Source organism: Condylura cristata, unplaced genomic scaffold (assembly GCF_000260355.1).
Source record: "Condylura cristata isolate star-nosed mole 26May11 unplaced genomic scaffold, ConCri1.0 scaffold00001, whole genome shotgun sequence".
Taxonomy (NCBI): domain Eukaryota; kingdom Metazoa; phylum Chordata; class Mammalia; order Eulipotyphla; family Talpidae; genus Condylura; species Condylura cristata.
Window position 1 is genome coordinate 79,255,208 of NW_004567102.1, and position 19,383 is coordinate 79,274,590.

The following is a 19,383-nucleotide window of genomic DNA, read 5'->3' on the forward strand; positions in this document are numbered from 1 at the left end:
TGTGATTTGCATTTCTCTTATAATAAATGATGTTGAATCTTTTTTCACACGTCTGTAGGCCAAGTGAATCTCTTCTTTAGAGAAGAGTCTCGAGGTCGTTTGCTCCTTGTTTAATGTCATTTGTTTCTTTGTTGGTGGATAGATTTTGGAGATTAGCCCCTTGTCAGATGCATGGCATGCCAATGTCTTTCCTATTCTGAGGTTGCTTTTTTGTCTTTGTGATGGTTACTTTTGAGGCACAAAAACCTTTAAGTTTCCTATACTCCCACTTGTTGATTTTTGCCTTTGTTTCCCTTGCTGTTGGGGTTCAGTCTCTGAATATACCTTGTGGTAAAACTTCTATAGCTGTTCTCTTTATTTTCTTTCAAGTACTTTATGGTTTGGGTTCTTATGTCCAAATCTTTAATCCATTTGGAATTAATTTTTGTGTATGGAGTTCAATATGTGTCTTGCTTTATTTTTTTTTTTTTCTGGGCTTATCAGTTTCTGGGCTTATCCCTTGGCCTGCGTTTCTGTTTTTGTTCCAGTACCATACTGTTTTGATGACTGTTGCTGTGTGATATTGTTTGAAGTCAAGAAAGGAGATATCTCCATTTTTCTTCTTTTCTCTCAAGATTGTTTTAACTGTTTGGGGCTTTTTGTGATTTCATGTAAACTTGATAATTATTTGTTCTACTTCCATTAAAAAAAAGTCATTGGTATTTTTATAGGTATTATGTAAAACTTATAATTTGATTTGGGTAATATGTCATTTTATTAATGCTAATTCTTTCTACTTTTTGGCACAGGATATCTTTCCATTTTGTCTTCTCTTTATTTTCTTTATAATATTCATTGCACAGGTCCTTACCTCCTTCAGTTTATTCCCAGGTGTTTCATTCTTTTTGGCGTGATTGTAAATAGAACTGTATTCATTGTTTCCCTTTCTTCTGATATAGCGTTTGTATATAGAAATGCCATTGATTTTTTTTCTGTGTTTTTATTTTGTATACTGCCACTTTATTGTATTCATTTATTATTTTTAGAAGTTCTTTTATAAAATCTTTGGTTTCCTCTAAGTATATTAGCATGTCATCTATGAATAAATTTTTTATAGCTTGCCATATTTTTTTCAAGAAATGCACTTGTGTGTGTGTGTGTGTGTGCACGCACAAATGTTTCATCAAATAGCTTAAATTACCTGTTAGCACTTTCCAGATACCAGGATTGGTGGATCATGTTTGCTTTGCATTGAAGTCCATCCTACTGCCACACTGTTGAGTACTCAGAGCCTCTAACCCTTTAAGGAAATGTTTTATCTAAGAGATAGGTAGATTTTTCTCACAGATTACAGACCATCTCATTGGGCATGGAAACATATCTGAGCACTGAAGAGTATATATTACATAGGCCACAGCTTGAAAATGAAACCTGGGTGTAGATTAAAAAGGGGGAGACTGTGAAGCATGGAATCAAGTTAAGATGGAGTCTGGGGGCTTTGCTGAGGGCTGAATCACTAGAGAACGCGAAAGGCTCGCTCTGATGAGACTTGATTTTGTTGGAACCTGTTTTAGGACTCGGGTCTTGACGGCATGCCTGGCTGCCCCCCATCTTCACAGCCCGACGGGGAGCACACGGACAAGCCCAAGCTCAAAGCCGGAGGTTCGGTGGAGAGTCTGCGCAGTTCCCTGAGCGGCCAGAGCTCCATGAGTATGTGGGGCTTTGATTGCGGTTTCCCTTGGCGTTGAGTTACACTTGACTGAGGTCAGGCGAGTGAGATTCACGAGACCACCACGTGCTTCCCCTTTGGGTGCTGTGAGCGAGACAGGACTACAAAGAGCTGGGCCCAGGGTCACCTGTGTGCTCAAAGGAGGGGGTGGCGGGTTGGTCGGGGAGATGGAAAGGCTTCATGAGCACAAGTCAAGGGAGAGCTCACAAGGTGAGGCCAGCACATAAGAAGTAGAGAGATGAGGACAATGGCAAATCCCAGAGAGCCATGGGCCAAATGGGATGGGGAGGTGGGGAGGCCGGACATACTGAGTACTGAGTTTACACCTCCCCCTTCAAAGCATTTGACCATGGCAACTTTCATGACCTCAGAGTTTGTTTCCTCAGCTATGTCATGGGCTGAAGCCAGCACACCTGGCAGTGAGAGGCCAAGAATGTCCAGGGTGTTTAGTGTCCTCTACTAGGGAGTCACTGCCTCCCTGGGATTCTGGCGTCATGACAGTAACTTGCTGTCACCCATCTGGCTAGGTCTTGAGGGATAGTAACACTCAAGAGGCTCAGATCTCAGCCTAGACTGCCCCGTATCCTCTGCTCCGTGACTTCACTCCTGGGGGCTCCGTTTCTGGGCTGCAAGGATGGCTGCATCTTGTTCTTCCTGTCTCCTAACCAGGTGGTCAGACTGTAAGCACCACCGACTCCTCCACCAGCAACCGGGAAAGTGTCAAGTCGGAGGACGGCGACGACGAGGAGCCCCCATACCGGGGCCCCTTCTGTGGGCGCGCCAGGGTGCACACGGACTTCACGCCCAGCCCCTACGACACAGACTCCCTCAAGCTCAAGGTGTGTGTCTGCGGTTTCTTCTCTCCTTGTCGTTGACCACTGGGCTGGGGGTGCATCCAGATTTGTGTCTCGGTCACTTGATCAACTGGCTTCCTCTGTGCTGAAAACAAAACAGAACCAGCCAGCATTTGGGACAGGGGTGGGTCTGCTGCTTAGTCTCTGCCATGGCCAACGTACCACCCCAGCTCTGTCCTCCAGCCCCACTTCCCCCCCAGAATTCCTGTTGCCCTCCACTCCCCAGCTCCTATACTTTCTCCTACTAAAGAATCATCACTGCCTTTTCTGTGTGACCAAGGATAGTTGGAGATGACACACAACAGTTTTTGAGAATAAGTGAAACAACAAGAGAGGGATTGCTGCTGGCCTCACTGGCAAGGAACTGTTCCCACAAACGGGAGCTCTCTGGGTGATGGCAAGGCATTCAGAGGGCCAGGTGGCCCCCCAAGTCTGAGCATTGAGGGCCCCACAGGCATACTTCAGGCTGCAGGGGACATGAACCTGGGCCTGGGTGGACTCAGCACTATCAGCACTAAATCCCTCTGGCCCTGGACCAGATTCCCAGCCCTACCCCACCCCACCTCCTTTGCTCAGAAGGGTGCTGGGGGAGCCCTCCAAATGGCCTTCGCAGTGTGTCACATCTGTGTGATGAACAGGGCTGGATGGGTGATGGTTCATGCGTACAAATGTACCTCACGGAACGACCTTTGCTCCCTGGGCCACAGAAAGGAGACATCATCGACATCATCAGCAAGCCACCCATGGGCACCTGGATGGGCCTGTTGAATAACAAGGTTGGCACCTTCAAATTCATCTATGTGGATGTGCTGAACGAAGAGGCGGAAAAGCCCAAGCGCCCGGCCAGAAGGAGGAGAAAAGGAAGGCCCCCCCAGCCCAAATCCGTGGAGGATCTCCTGGACCGGATCAACCTGAAAGTCAGTTCCCTCCCGTGCTGGTCACGCTCCTCCTTGCTGCCTCTCCCGCTAGACTAAGCCAGGCTGGGCGCTTTGAGAGAGGGCGGGGGGGAGCCCACACCGTCCGACAAGTGTGGCCCAGTGCTGTGAGAAGTAGCCTTTAATCTACAGAAATAGTCACCAGTAGTCTGACACTGACCTTGACCTCTGCTGTGGATGATAGCCTAAACCCAAGTCTAGGCTTGGCCCCAAGAGCAACTTTCAGGGAGTTGTGAATTGGGGCTTCTACCAGCAAGGGTGATAAGCCCCAATCCCCGGGCCCTGCTCACTGTCACCTCTGAGGCCCTAAAAATCCTCTTGCCCCACCTCACTCTCTGTTCCCCAGCATCAAGTGGGGTGGGGCTACGGCGGGAGATTCTGTTTCCTTCTTGCAAAACCTTCTTGCTGCTGAGGAAATCCAGGGCTTTGGGCTTGGGTTTCGGGAGCCTCTCCTCCGCTGTGCACAGCGTGTGGTCAAGCACCAGCTCAGACAGGGCCCAGTCACAGTGCTGGCCAGTGGGGCCTGTGTCAGCCTCCAGCGCGTCTTCTTACCCCTTGGTTAATGGAACCTGCCTGCTTCGGAGGCTCAGGCTGGATCACAAAGGAGAAATCTGACCATTTAATGACTAGAAAGCCCACTGGGGAAAAGGAGTTTAGGGGTGAGTTGGTAGCTGGTCAGGGCCAAGGGTGATTCAAGCTCACTGTCTTCTATCTGTCTTCCCTCCCAGGAGCACATGCCCACTTTCCTGTTCAATGGGTATGAGGACCTGGACACTTTTAAACTCCTGGAGGAGGAAGACTTGGATGAGTTAAACATCAGGGACCCAGAACACAGAGCTGTTCTCTTGACAGCGGTGGAGCTGTTACAGGAATATGACAGTAAGTCCTGCCCTACATGGAAACCCTGGGGAGACAGCGCCTCCGTAGGTCACTGGAGACCTCCTGTAGGCTGCCAGTATAGGCTCAGGTCCTAGAGTCACGCACGGGGTCCCACTCTTTCCAGATCCAAGGTCAAAATTGTGTTACGTCAAACAGCACAATGCAGAACACGCCTAAAATCCTTCCTGCCAGTGTCTGTCCTGGTGTGTTTCTAGGTAATGCAGGAGTAGAGGAATCTAAGTGCCTGAGAACCGAATTGCAGCTTTCTTAAGAAATACCAAAGGTGCCACCTTAGGTACCAAGGCAGGTCAGCGGGTCACAGAAAAGTGACAGACCGAGGGCATCTTGCCTCAGTAGGAGTTAATTGCTTCTCAAAGCCCACGATGAGTTATTTTCTTATTGAATAGGTTGGATAATGAATAAGCGAAACCCATCAACTGCCATTAAAGAGGGGAATGTCTGAAGTGAATACATAAAGCAGAGAATTCTCTTGCAAATTCCTGGCCAAAATGCTCACTATTCCTACTATCCATGAACAGAATTCAGTGAGCTCAGAGCTTTTATGTAGTCTATTTGAATACTCTGTATCCTTTGCTCCATTAACCCAGTCTTATCTTGCTCTTTATTCTTCAATCTGACATCAAAAATGTTCCTGAAATGATCCATCATGAAGGCAGTGTCCTTTCCAGTTATTGAATTCAAATGCATTTTTTTCAAGTGCTCTGCTTCAGGAATATCAGTAGCTAATAGCATTTCTTTTGCTAAAAGACACCGGAGCCATGGTTAATGGTGGGAAAAAATTATACATGACTGAATGTATCAGGCCCAAAAGACATGGAAACTAGTGTCTCAGTGCAGCTAAATTTACTTCTGCCTAATAGGTACTCCCTCTAAATTAACTGATCACATAGAGAACCACACACCATCACACAGACACCTGAACCCTAGATAAACATGCTGCCTTCAGGGATAGATTTGGAGGGAATTGTGTTTTGTTGTTAATATCAGGCCTCTGCAGTTTATAACCAGGTCTCTTTAGTAGTTGAGCCCCCCGGGAGATGCCTCGGGGACCCGTGGCACAGCGCCTGGTTAGCTGGCCAGCTGTATTAATATCAATTAATGTGGAATCATCTAGACTCCTGGACCACATCTGCTCATAAAATAGCTCATTTGCTCTTCTGCTGCCTCTGACAGCAGCTGCTTCTAAGCCCCGTCCACTGTGGCCCCTTCAGCAAGCCGAACACCCAGCGAGCAAAGCTAGATACTGGGTCCAGTGCAGGTTCTGTGTTCAGTCCCCATGCTGCCGCCTCAGCTTACTGTTGTCCTTCCTGGGTTCTTGTCCAGAGAGTTACAGCAGGGGGCAGTTGGAGGGACCCCTTGCTCCCCTTGGAGCTAACTCAGAAGCCTAAGTAAGGAAGGCTCTTTCTCCTCATAAACCTCTTTCAGATCTGTTCGCGCCTCTGCACAAGACAGCCCTGTGCATCAAGTAGTACCTTCTTTCACTGGTTTTAAGACAGGGGCTCCAAGGGCTTAGGGGTGCCAAGTAGTCTGGGTCTGGGTTTATCAGACGGTTATAAGATTTTATATTTGGTGCAGTCACACACATTGCGTTTCAGAAATAGTCTCACTGGTAATGTGTGGGAACATAGTTCCTGTGAGACTAGAGACAGAGGCCCATGGAAATCTAACATTCTTAATTATCCAGTAGCAGTTCTTATGCTAATTCCAGACTCTCTGTCCTGGTCTGTGAAATGAAAAATGAAAACTCTTTTTTTTTTTAAAGATTTATTTATGCATACAGAACTGGGGTACAAGCCAGAGGTGAGGGGTGGTGAGAGGCTTCACCAGAGACAGAGTGGGGAGCAGAACAGGCAGATCGATGAAGTACACTGCTGAGGGGAGCAGCGGGCAGGTCAGGAGAGGTCTGCCGGACTATGTGGGTCACCTCTCAGGCTGGGGATCAAATTCTCACTGAAGCGGCTGCACCTTACTTGCAGTGCTGCATCCTAACCCATTGCACCACCAGGGAGGGCCCATGAAAACTCTTCTAAGAAAATCTTGTTTGTAACAACTTTAATCGGCTCTTTTTAAAATATGTGAAGACATGTACAGAGAAAAATGAAATAAATCCACAGATCTCCTTCCTAAATTGAGCTAATGCATTTGGAAACTTTGCTTCGATCCTTATTTATTAAAGAAATACACACGGTGAGCCCACTGAATGGCCAGTGATCCGAGAGCCCCACCCGGGAGCGCTGCCCCCCGGTGTTGATGCTGGGTATCTCACCATCCAGCACATTTCCTCTGGCTGGTGTGTGGACCAGTGTGTTACGTACCTGGGAGAACTTTTACCTAAGCCAAGTCCCCCGAAGCCCGTGTTCAGGTCAAGCCCCAATGGGATTTTAGCCACAGCCCTTTGTCTGTACTTGACTGAGGATGTTTCATGGAGCCACTCCTTTCTGATTCTTTGTGCCATGGTGTTCACGCTGGTAAGTGTGGGAAGACGACATGGCCTTGGACCTGCAGCACATTCTGGGATACCACCTCTTTGTTCTCACTAATGAGGGGGGACAGCCTACTTAGGAAGCACTGACTTGTGCTTTTTGGGGAATTTTGCCAACCTTGATCGTGGGATTCCTGCTAGGTAGCTGCTGATTGGATCCTTTAGAAAGAAAGTGACTATAGCATTGTGATTTTTTTTTTTAAGATTTATTATTATTTTTTTTATTTGTACATACAGAACTGGGGTACAGGCCAGAGAGGCTCAGGGGAGGCGAGAGGCTTCACCAGAGACAGAGTGGGGAGCAGAACAGGCAGATAGAGGAAGTACACTGCTGAGGGGAGCAGCGGGCGGGTCAGGAGAGGTCTGCTGCACCATGTGGTCACCTCCGGGGCAGGCGGGGATCAAACTCATGCGGAAGTGGCTTTAGCTTCTCAGTGCTGTGCTCTAACCTGCTGCACCACCAGGGAGGGCCACATAGTGATTTTTTAAAGTTGAACTGTTTTTCACACCATCTAAGAGACCCCTTTGCTCCCCATCATGTCTTTGGGCTGCTGTGTTTGGTGAGATTGGCTGCCCCCAAAGAGGCGGACAAAGCCTGCATTTGTAGGGGGCGAGGATGCATTTTCCATTTTATTCCCATCGGTCAGCACTTTGCTGTCTGGCCGCAGCGGGCCCAAACTGTCTCGCCAAGGACACACTGAATCAATTCCTCCTCCTGGGCTGAAACTGATAGTTCAAAGCCCTCATTTTATAAGTATCACTTTCCTAAATAACATGGTAGGCTAGAACAAAGGCCTTTCCAAATCCACAGCCTCTTCCACACAATGAGGACATTACTCTAGAATGTTCCACTTTGAGTGTGGGGGAGAGGACAAGGCTTGGTCTCAGACTTCTAATTAGTTAACGGTCAGTAATCACTTTAAAATTAGCACCGCTCGGTGTAGGGCTCTCATTGAAGAACTTGTTCTCCCGCAATTTCTGGGCTCAAAGCTGCCCGCCTGAGAAATGGGGGCCACGTGGCAGGCGGACAGTGGGGTAGCTGTCGTGCGGAATGGCAGTCCTCTGCCTCGCTGCAATTTTTATTTTCTCAAATGACTGCTGTAAGGCTTCGGGTTTCTGGTTTATTGATTTCTTTTTCCTTGGCGTTGGTGGAGGGGGAAAGGGAAGGAAAGAGGGAAAAAAATCAAGCCGTTCATCATGGAACTCGTCATTTTATGTAGAGAATAGTTTCTGTTTTATGTGACCAAGCAGTGACTCCAGATGATAACAAAAGAGCTACCTGGTGGAACCTCCACCCCAGGGCAGGACACGCGAGTCCTCTCTCTGGAACCCGAGGGCAGCACTGTGGGGTGACCGAGGCCTGAGCAACCTCTAAGCACCTTCCCTTCACGGACACACCTGGGGCTGTGGAAGAGGCCGTAGGACGTGGACATTCTGTACACGGAGGGCTTGTGGGCTTCCCCTTTCTCAGTGTCCAGGCAGGAGCATGCTGATCCAGACAAAGGAAGGCAGCAAGGAGAGCAGAGTTCCAAGACACAGACACTAAAGATGCGCCTCTGGCTTCTCATCCTTCTGGGTTTTTTCTGCCAACCACACTCGGGCTGAAATAATACAGGAGTCAGCGCGTGTCCCCGAGGGCTGAGAATGCTCCTAAATTGTAATAAAAGTTGACGTTCTATTTGCCACTCGCTTTTCAGTTAGCTCCCAGTTTTGGAAGGCTGGTCACAAAGAACTAGAAGCGCAATCTTAGAAATCTCTAGAAAGCGCATGACCCGACACCTCCTCGTGAAAGGCGCATTTATCCCCACTTCGCTTCCCTCAGGAGGCAGCTCTGGATGTGTCCGCTCACTCCTGGCCTGAGGTCAGAGTCACCCCCAGTGTGGTCCACAGGCAAGATGAAGTCCAACTCTCGCCTCCATCTTCTCTGCACTTGAGACATTATTCCTAAAAGAAAACATGCTCGTGTTTATCTCACTTACTTAAAAATAATCCATTCTTGAAAGTCCAAGAATTAAAATATAGGGTGGAAACTGAGGAGATGGGACTTGGGGGGGGGTTTGAGAGACTTGGAAGCCCCTGCTTTCCCATCCCCTTCTGAGTCCTGTGATGTGTCCTTTTGCCTAGGTAACAGCGACCAGTCGGGATCCCAGGAGAAGCTGCTTGTGGACAGCCAGGGCCTGAGGGGGTGCTCGCCGAGAGACTCTGGGTGCTACGAAAGCAGTGAGAATCTGGAAAATGGTATGTCCCAGGGGTGCAAGTTGCTGTGCAGGCCCGGGGCATTCTGGACATCTATGCTCTGGCCGCTGGCCATCTCTCTTGCCTCTGAGAATGCTGGCAGTGGGGAGGGGCCAGGCCCAGGGTGCTGTGTGCCCAGTTCAGACCCTCGGGAAAGACGGACATCCCGCAGCCTGGGCAGCTGATGTTTTAGGAGACACCTGTGTCCCGGTCTCCCAGCTGGGTATCCTTCCTTCCCTCACGGGGGAGAAGAGTCGAAGACAAAGAGAAGGGGGATCCCATGCTTTCGTTGTCCTGTGGCCCTTAGGGTCTTGGGCTTCCAGCGAGGAGGCCTGGGGCTTGCATCCTGCCTGGGGCTTGAATCCTGAATAGGGCGTCGCTGAAGACTGGGCTGAGATTACTAGTGTCAAAGAGCCCCCTCCCCTCTGAATTGGTAATAGAAGTTTCTCCCTTTGGAAATTGTCCTAAGAATCAAAAAAATAATATTACCTCAATCATGCCTGGCACTGATTTATTAAGCATCACCACGGCAGTGGGTGAGGTTGGCGAGGCGCTGGTGTATGCAGTTATGATTATCACCCAGACTCTGTGAGGCTCATCTTATATGTGAGTCTTTAGGACTCAGTTGAAAGAGGGACAAAAGTCCTTGTTTTTTCCTGTAGAGTGCTTTTCTCTTCTGCCCTCTTCACTGTTCATCTGTCGTTGGCCTGTGCTATCTCTACCTCCCAATGACTGTGGAGGTGAATAAATTCCATCTGAAATACCTGCCAGTGTAAAACCTAAATTGTGTGTCTCCTAGGTCCTTTTATTTTCACAATAAAAACCAAACTGGAGTGTTAGGAACTATTAGGCACAGAAGGGGAGCCATTTGCCAGGAGCCTGTTCATCAGGGCCGCGGGAGGCGAGCTGCCCGGATGCCTCCTCCAGGACCTGGTTCCAGGCAGCTGTGGAGAGCAGGGGCGCTCCCAGGACACCCCATGTCTGGCCTGTGCATCCCTGTCCTAAAGGTCGCTAGGACATTTCAGAAAGCTCACTTGTCTCGACCGGAGGAGAAGCCCGAGGTGGGGTGGGGTCAGGCACATCCAGTGTTACCACAGGCGACTCTGGTTTCTGTCATGGACACCCAAAGTACCCTTCCAGCCAGATCAGAAAAAGCCGTGGCGGGGCCCACAGCACTTGCAGGCCATGATGAACCGTGCGCAGGGCAGAGAGCTTGTATCTGCACTGGCATTCTAAGGAGTAACCGGGAGGTAAAATATTTATTGAGCACTTTTCTCCAGCTGAGCTTTTTAAACTGCAGGCTGCAATTCGCGAGGGAGCTGCGAATCAGTCTGGAAGGTCGTGAATCGTGATTTTCTAGGATGAGATAAAAAAAATAAATTACCAGTGTGTGCACAGGTCAGATTAGTAATCTTCGTTTCAGATGTGTGTGTGTAGGGTGCTGATGATGAATGTACGATGTATTCTTACTGTGGGTCATCACTTTTTTTTTTTTTTTACTTTAAAAGCATCTTTTTCATTTATTTTTAAAGATTGATTTGTTTATGCATACAAAACTGGGGTACAGGCCAGAGGAGCCGGGGTGAGAGGATCCACCAGAGACAGAGTAGGAAGCATTCGTAGATAGACTGAAATATTCTGCCAAGGGAAGCAGCGGACATCAGGAGAAGGCTGCCACGCCATGTGGGTCACCCCCTAGCCGGGATCAAACTTGGGTTGAAGTGGCTTTCGTAGCTCATAATGCTGTGCTTTCACCCACTGTGCCACTAGGGAGGGCCCAGGTCATGATTTTGTTTAAAAAAAGCTTAAAAGCTACTGTGGGCACCCAAACCAGGACCAGACGGAGGTGAGCAAGGGGGAGCAGTCACCTCCAAGTTAGGAAGTTTCCCTCCCAGGGGTCTTGCTAGCCTAATCTTGATCCCAATTCTAATGAGCATTGTGGGGGCCGCTGCCACTCAAAGTGTTCTTACCAGTTGGGGTGGATCATGCATGCACACGTGGAAATGTGTGTAAAATCCATGAGAACTTTGCGTTTAAAACAGCCTGCCTGCTACAGGATCGCGGGTTCTGGGGGCGCTTACCAGCAGCCGCGGCAGACAACATGCCAGCAGCGTCCACGGGTAGCTTATGCCTGGTTCCTAGGTCAGTGGTCAGTCTGGCAGTTTGTCTTAATCAGGCCTGTGGCTTCCCCACGGGGGCCTGATCCATAGCTGTGTTTATAGACTGACTGGCAAATACTCGAGTTTCTTTACTTGTTTGTACCATGGTCACTTGTCTCCAGGACACAATCATTTCATGCACAGTAACACACCTCGAAGGCTGGAGGAAAGTGTAATGTGAGAACTCACTTATCATCAGGGAACCTGGTGGGGGCCTTGCATCAGCACAGACCCTTAGGGATTTCAGTACAGCGTCCCTGACCTCATTCAGCCGAAGTCCCATCAGTGTGGTTTCTCCGAGGATATGAGCTGGCTACCCTCTCCTTCCACACTGACTCAGTGGGAGCAGATGTGACCCTAGATTTATTTTACTGCCTAAGACCACACGTGACTCAATTAATTTGAGTCTCCCTCAGTCCTCTCATGAAGCTTAGAATTCTTCTAAAAATAAAAATGGTGCTGCAGTGGCCCTCTGTCATCCCTGTCAGAAATAGTGACTTACGTCCTCTGTGGAAGTCATCCATGAGCTTTAGGAACTGGGCTTTTCAGCGATGTCAGCACACCTTTATGTATCCTTGGGATGGATTTTTTTTTTTTTTCTTTTTGAGACCAGTTGTAAAATATTTCCTTGTCATGCAGGCAAGACTCGGAAAGCTGCCCTTCTCTCTGCCAAGTCATCGGCCGAGTCCAGCTTGAAGTCTTTCCACAAGACTCAGATGGGCAACTACCCAACGCTGCCTTTGACCAAGCCGGTGGAAGGGCTGGCGCAAGGCGAGGAGGGCCGGCCGGGCGGCGCCCGGGCCCCTCACGCGGCCAAGCCCTGTGTCCAGCCGTGCGGGACGGGGCTGAATCAAAACCGAAGGAGCCTGCCCGTTTCCATCTGCCGGAGCTGTGAGACCCTGGAGGACCCCCAGACCGTGGAAGCCTGGCCCCGATCTCATTCCCTGGATGACCTTCCAGGAGAGCCCGAGGCCGAGAAAGGCGCGGCCCGCCCCGTGCCAGCAGCCTCTGCGCAGACTGTACCAGAAGTGCCACAGAAGACAGCGCCCAGCGCCGCCACGGTGCCGGGCCCCGGCCGAGACGCTGCTGTTGACAATGCATCGCTACTGACCCAAAGCAAGAGATTTTCCGAATCTCAGAAAGTGACTCCTAAGAAACTGGATGTCCCAAGCGCAGCCTCTGCGCAGGGCGCGTCACCTCCGTGCGTGCCCCCAAACTCTGAGGCGTGCCCTCCCGCAGCTAAGCACAGTTTAACAAGGACGCCCCTCGAGGGTCTTAGGAAAGGCCTCAATTTCGGAGAAACTTGTCATCCCCCGAGCCCCAGAGACGGGGGAGATGCTGAGCAGAGGTCCCCGGAGGCGAGGACTCAGGCAAAGACGCCTTCGCAGCCTCCACCGGTGCCCGCCAAAAAGAGCAGGGAGCGCCTCGCCAATGGACTCCCCCCGGGCGCCCCCGGGCCTGCCGCTCCCGAAGCGCCCAGCCTGCCGGTGAAAAGGGGCTGCAGCCCCGGCGACTGCCCCCCAGCCCAGGCGGCCAGGCCCCCCTCAGGACAGGAGCCGGGCAGCCCCCTGACCGCAAGACGGCCGCCCTGGCTGGCCGAGCTTCCTGAGAGCGCCAGCCTGCAGGAGCACGGCGTGAGGCTGGGCCCCGCGGGGACCAGGAAGGTCTCCTGTGTGCGGGGCGTGGATCTGGAAATGCTCACGGAAAACAAGCTCCGGGCCGAAGGCATCGACCTCACGGAGGAGCCCTATTCTGACAAGGTACCCCTGGGCCTTGCATGACTTTCACTTTCACTTTCGCCAGCTGCGCGTGGGGACCCAGGCCCCTGGTCTGTGTGAGGGAGGGTGATCCCTCAGGGTCCAGTGGGGATGAGCGGGGTGCGCAGGGCCAGAGTGATGCAGAGACGCGCTCGAGTTGCCCCGCCCTGCTCTTCCTCTCTGGCCCCTACCTCCTTCCCTTCCCTTTTCTCTTCTCTGTCCTTCCTTTGCTCATTTGCTTTTGACTTTCAGCAGCTATACTTTGCAGGGAGAACTGTCAGTGCTAGCGCTGCTTCCTGAAAGTTATGTGGAAAAGACAGACCCGAATTCCTAGTTCCATGCCTCACTCATTGTGTGTGTGCTTAGACGTTAAGATCCCCAGCGTATTCTGTGTGTAAAATGGGTTTAAGCGCAGCTTGCACAACTATCTCTGAGTCGTATTAAATGCTAACATATTTTGAAAATCATAGGGCTCTACTCAGATGTAATCATAATTGAGTACCAAGGGGGAAAGATAATATAAACCCTCCCATTGAACCAAAACCATTGAGATCTATAATAAAAAAGCATTTCCTGTTTATAAAAAAAAAAAAAAAGAACGCACAGACTTACCAACACTATAATGGCTGCAGACACGTGGAGGTTAATAGATGTAGCTGTATGTTATGCTGGAAATGAGTGTTTTTTTGTGATGCAGCTGGGAACACTGGTCATAAAATTCTTAGGGCCACTGATGCCTTGCAGTAAGATCCCCCACTTTCCCCTCCTTGACACCTACTGAACACACCCTGTGAGTGGAAAGGAGTGAGAATTCTACAGGAACCACACCAGCTGCTGTCGGTGTAACTTCAGGGATGAGGCCCACACTGTGCCTCCTGCACTACTGTTCAGCGGCGGACTTCAGTAACATTTTGTAAATTAATAAGGTAGAGCAAGGTGAGGGCGTCAGGCCAAGAAAGAGAGGATGGCTATGTTCTGCTTTCATTATACCTCAAAACGCTTTCCTAATGCACGTCTATACCTGAAACTGCAAGGCGAAGCTGTAAAAGTGCACCTCTGAAACCTCCCTCCTGGCTCTAATATAGATATTTACTGAAAATTAAAACTTGGGGTGCTGTTTCCCTTGGTGAGATGTCTCACCCTGACGCACGTTTCTCTCCCGGCAGCACGGGCGCTGTGGGATCCCTGAAGCCCTGGTGCAGAGATACGCAGAAGACTTGGAGCAGCCGGAAAGGGACGTGGCCACCAACATGGACCAGATCCGCGTGAAGCAGCTGCGGAAGCAGCACCGCATGGCGGTGAGTGGCTGCAGCCCGGGCTCCCTGGCGCCCAGGTGACGTCGCGTCAGTGACGTGCTAGATGGGCCAGACGCGGAGGTCCCTGCGTCTCTCCAGAGGAGACACTGAGGGCAAGACACAGATTCCGACAAAAGATTTTTGTTCGATTTTGGAAATTTAAATAAGTGCAGATTATCCGAGCACTATGAAAGTTTTTTTTTTTTTTAAAGATTTATTTATTTATTCGTACAGAACTGGGGTACAGGCCAGAGATACGGAGGGTGAGAGGATTCACCAGAGACAGAGCGGGAAGCAGAACAGGCAGATCGGCGAAGTACACTGCTGAGGGGAGCAGCGGGCGGGTCAGGGGAGGTCTGCCACGCCATGTGGTCACCTCCGGGGCAGGCGGGAATCGAACTCATGCGGAAGCGGCTCTTTAGTTTCTTAGTGCAGTGCTTTAACCCGCTGCGCCACCAGGGAGGGCCCTACTATGAAAGTTTTTAAAAGCCCCTCTAGTCCTTTTTCTGCACATAAGACAAAAGAACAGTGTTGCAGTTGTTTTCAGTTATCAGATCATGGACTTATGTCTCTGTTACTAGATTTCTTTCAGGTTTTCCCTATTTTCAAGTGTCCCGCCAGGTGAATGTATCCTGAGCTGATCCTCGTCTGCAACAGATTTTTTTCCCCAACATTTTTCACTATAATAAAGAATGTCTTTTTTTTTTTTTTTTTAAGATTTATTTATTTGTGCATACAGAACTGAGATACAGGCCAGAGGCTCAGGGGCGGTGAGAGGCTTCACCAGAGACAGAGCGGGGAACAGAACAGGCAGATCGACGAAGTACACTGCTGAGGGGAGCAGCGGGCGGGTCAGGAGAGGTCTGCCACACCACGTGGTCACCTCCGGGGCAGGCGGGAATCGAACTCATGCGGAAGCGGCTTTAGATTCTCAGTGCTGTGCTTTTAACTTGCTGCGCCACCAGGGAGGGCCTAAAGAATGTCTTTTAAGGTTAATTTCTAAGGTTCATTCCTTCAAGAGGGTTTGTGTTTTCAAGACGGTACAAAATCCCCAGGTTTTGCACATGTGTGACTAAGTCACCTTTCTAAGAGCAGTGCCTTTCCCTGAAAACAAGTATAGATGACGTCTCCACATTCCTACCGAGCCTGTCCTTGAGATGATTCCTTATAAATGTGTTAATGAGATAGTTTCTTTTCTGTTGGTTAATGTAGATTCAAAATACAAAGGAAAGTCTCCCTCATTCATCACCCATTCAGAATCTTTTTTTTTTTTAGAGATTTATTTATTCATATAGAACTGGGGTACAGGTGGTGAGAGGATTCATCAGAGACAGAGTGGGGAGCAGAACAAGCAGATTGACAGAGTACACTGCGGAGGGGAGCAGCGGGCGAGACAGGAGAGGTCTGCCACGCCATGTGGTCGCCTCCAGGCTGGAATCAAACTCACACTGAAGCGGCTGCAGCCAGTTTGCAGTGCTGTGCTTTAACCCTTGTGCCACCAGGGAGGGCCCCCATTCAGAATCTTAGCTTTCGCACTATTGCACAGGAAAGTTTCTCCCTGACGAGCTAATCGCCATGGACAAGACAGCCAGAAATATTAATGCTGCCGTTTGGAGACTTGGGCGCGCAATTGGGGTTAGACCCGATTCCAGATGCCTCACACATTTTGACGATCCCTCCCCCCCTTGAGAAGTCGAGGCAGAATTCTTGATGCTACTCTTGGTCCTGTCATCACCTGGCATCCTCATTTCACGATAGCTGAGCTGTTATCCTTCAATATCGTCCCTTTTAGGCACATAAAAAATGGCCTTCGTGGCACATGGAGAATCATATAAAGACGTTTTCTTTCTTTCCCTAGATCCCAAGCGGTGGGCTCACCGAGCTCTGCAGGAAGCCCCTGTCTCCGGGCTGCGTCTCGTCCCTGTCAGACTGGCTCATTTCCATCGGTCTGCCCATGTACACCAGCGCCCTCACGGAAGCGGGCTTCAGCACGCTGGGCCACGTGCCTTCTCTGTCACACACATGCCTTCAGGAGGCTGGCATCACAGAGGAGAGACACATAAGCAAGCTCGTGTCTGCAGCCAGACTCTTCAAACTGCCGCCAGGCCCTGAGGCCATGTAGCCAGACCCCCACATGGACCTTCTGGACCAGAGCCATGCTGTCTCTGCGCTTCAGTGCTGATGGGACTCTTCCTCCACTGGACACGCAGCCCAGATCCAGAAGAAAGGCCCAGTGTGTGGCCAGAGCGCGACAGCTTGGCACAGGACCCATGGCCCTCTGTTCTCCAGAATAGCACCCTCGAGAACATTGATGAGGTTCTCTTTGACCCCCAAAGAAAAGACAAGCACTTATTTTTATTTCTGGAACACAAAAGAACCAAGATGCCAACTTGCCACAAAATCGGTGCCTCCAGTCTGTCCTTGTCCGTGGGACAGGGGGCCGGAAGCAGAGGGGGGGTGGGGTGGCCTGTTCCGATCTGAGTGCCCTCGCCCTTCTGTCTGTCACCTGCGGGACCCCTGAGGCCAGGCGGGTTGTAGGTAGGCCAGAGGAACAGGCTGGGGAGTGACTGTGCACCACTACCACGCTCATTTGTTCAAAGTAAGAAAATCTGGCTGCTGTTGGGAAAAAAATCCTATTCTCCTTTAGATAAACAAGAGACGTTTTAATAATTGCTTTCTCACAATCAGCTTTTATTTGCCTTAATATAAGCTTTTACGCAGTTACTTAACTAGTGTTCACTGCCCTGTAACCATAGTCCCAACTCTTCAGCTTAAGCTGCCATCTGATGTACCTGGGATGTTTTCAGCAAAAATGGGCTTTTCTAACTGTCTTATGCTAACATGGCTTAATTTGTGAGTGTATTTTTCAGACACAAATTTCATGTCGGCTTTCAGTTTTTAAGCTGCATACAGATCCAGTAAGATGCTATCTGAAACTCACAGACAGTGTGTGCGCACACGTGTGCATGCATGTGGCAATTACTTTCACTTTAGCCAATTTGATGTTGATTCCATGTTGTCTTCATGCTGTGGCGTCAACCCGGCCCTGCCCATGTCCGTTCCATTATTCAGCCGTAGCTAGCAGATGACCTTTGCAACAAGTCATTCTTAGGATGAATAGTTAGAAAGATTATTTTTTGTAAAGAGAAGTAGCTTATAAGAGATTTTTTCAAGGTTTTTTTTTTTTCCAGTTTTACAGTGAAGATACTGTTTTCCTTTTTTATTTAGACAATTCTTTTAATTCCAGTGAAAGTCCATACGGAGCCAAACCAACCACGTTAGCCATGTTGTAAGTCATGCCCGTTTTCAATTGTTTTTCGACAGATTTCAGTCTTTTTTAGTCTAGTGACCGATTTTCTAGCAAACGACAACTACGTATTAAGGTTTCCATTACTTCCATGACGATTTTCCTTTTCATTCTCATCATAAACACTCTTAGGTTCTGAAAGTGATCATTTATCATAGAAACACTTTGAACACGAAGCCTTGGTGAAAATTCTGTAATATTTCATCAACTCCTTAAAACATGCTTTCCCTCAGGGAACAAAGAAGTAATTTCATTGCTTACGAAGCCATCGTTAGCATTTGCTTTCTGTTTCTGAGGAAAAAGACATTCTCAGGTGGTAACATTTTTTCCCATGCATTAAAGTATGCTTTTAAAGTAATAGGTGTTTCTTCAGTAATACTCACCTTCTACGAGATGCCATGTGAAGCGGTGGAGGTATAGAGGAAAAAGCTCAAAGCTGCCAAGTTTCTATTGAACTCGTAACAACAGCCCATTTTTCTCATCTCCAGTCATGACATCCCAGCAAGTAGAGCCCATTTGGAGAGGAACGAGGCTGCAGGCTTCTCGTGCATGATTGAGCTATATTTTCAGTGCTGTAGTGGGGTTGGGTGCCCACAAGTTGTCTCCTCCTCCTGCGTTTGAATTACTCATCGGGAGGGTCCTGCTCACTGTATAAACTGAGCAAATAGACAGGTGTGCTGGGCCAGGTAACAGAGGAGGAGACCCTTCGTGCGTTTCCAAATTTTAGTTCATTTTCAGTGTAAGATTTCCATTTCAATAAAGTGGCACCAGGAAAGGGAACGTTCTGAGTTTGAGTTTTTGAGACTGCCAAACTGTATTTTTGTCACTCCTTTTTGGAATTGAATGCCTTTGCCTAGAAAAATCAAATTCAGGGACCATGAGTAATTGTCAGTGGGAAGGTCTTCCTAACCTGAGTGGTCTGAGCTTGGTTTTACTTTAGTGTACTTCTTTTGAAACTTTTGTTTTTGAATCTTGTAGTCATTTTTGTTCTTCTTTTGCTTTCAACGTTTAATTCGATTCTAGAATGTTTGTGCGTGACATTTGACTGAGGTGGTTGGGGGCTGCCTGGGAACTTGACAGGACAGGGGGGGCGGGGCTTCAGCGATACCCAGTTTTAGCTCGTTGCACTTGGTCGGGAATGTTGAGGAACAGTGAGAATAGTCCTTGGAAAGCACAAAAGCGACCTGGTTCAGGTAGCTTCACCTTCACTGTGTCATTTTTACTTTGAAGCTGTCAGAAGGAATGCAGCCAGCCCAAGACACATTCGCCTTCCCAGACAGCCAAGGAGCAGATGCATTCCCATGGCCTTGCCTTAGTCAGAGGCCCCTTTCTCTGTCCTGAACCCAGATATGGGTGAACTTGGAGATTGCTCGTCTGTTAGAATTAAGTTGCTGGCATAGCAAAGTTTGCTTTCCTAACTGCAGCAAAGAAGTCAGCTCACCCAGACAAGGCTGCATGTGTGTACTGTATTATTTTTGGAAAAAAAAAAAAACAGATAGTCTGAGTCCAAGTTATTTTGATTTTAAATTGATAGAGAAAACAAACTGTCAAGCAAGTTATATAACAACTAACAGCATTGCACTTTCTGTATATGAAATCAATATTTAAATAACTTATTTTTCTCCATTGCTGTTCTTAAACATTGTAAGTAGCTGTAATATACCAGTACCAATATGTTATTGCAATTGCTTCAGCCCAGGAACGCTGTGTATTGTTTTAAAAATTGTAAAAATTATTGTGATGATTCATTT

General features: G+C 48.9%; 1 protein-coding gene across 3 annotated transcripts in view; it reads left to right on the forward strand.

Annotated features, from left to right (window-relative positions):
• The window catches only part of SASH1 (SAM and SH3 domain containing 1), a 178,930-nt gene extending 159,806 nt beyond the window's left edge, over positions 1–19,124 (forward strand). For all 3 annotated transcript variants that reach the window (XM_004673924.2, XM_012722323.1, XM_012722337.1), the window contains 8 exons: positions 1,554–1,689; positions 2,378–2,547; positions 3,270–3,479; positions 4,226–4,376; positions 9,004–9,117; positions 11,913–13,033; positions 14,197–14,328; positions 16,184–19,124. In XM_004673924.2, the coding sequence (XP_004673981.1) occupies positions 1,554–1,689; positions 2,378–2,547; positions 3,270–3,479; positions 4,226–4,376; positions 9,004–9,117; positions 11,913–13,033; positions 14,197–14,328; positions 16,184–16,447 (2,298 nt within the window). In that variant the 3' untranslated portion in view covers positions 16,448–19,124. The remainder of the gene's footprint in view (positions 1–1,553; positions 1,690–2,377; positions 2,548–3,269; positions 3,480–4,225; positions 4,377–9,003; positions 9,118–11,912; positions 13,034–14,196; positions 14,329–16,183) is intronic.
• The last annotated feature ends 259 nt before the right edge of the window (positions 19,125–19,383 follow it).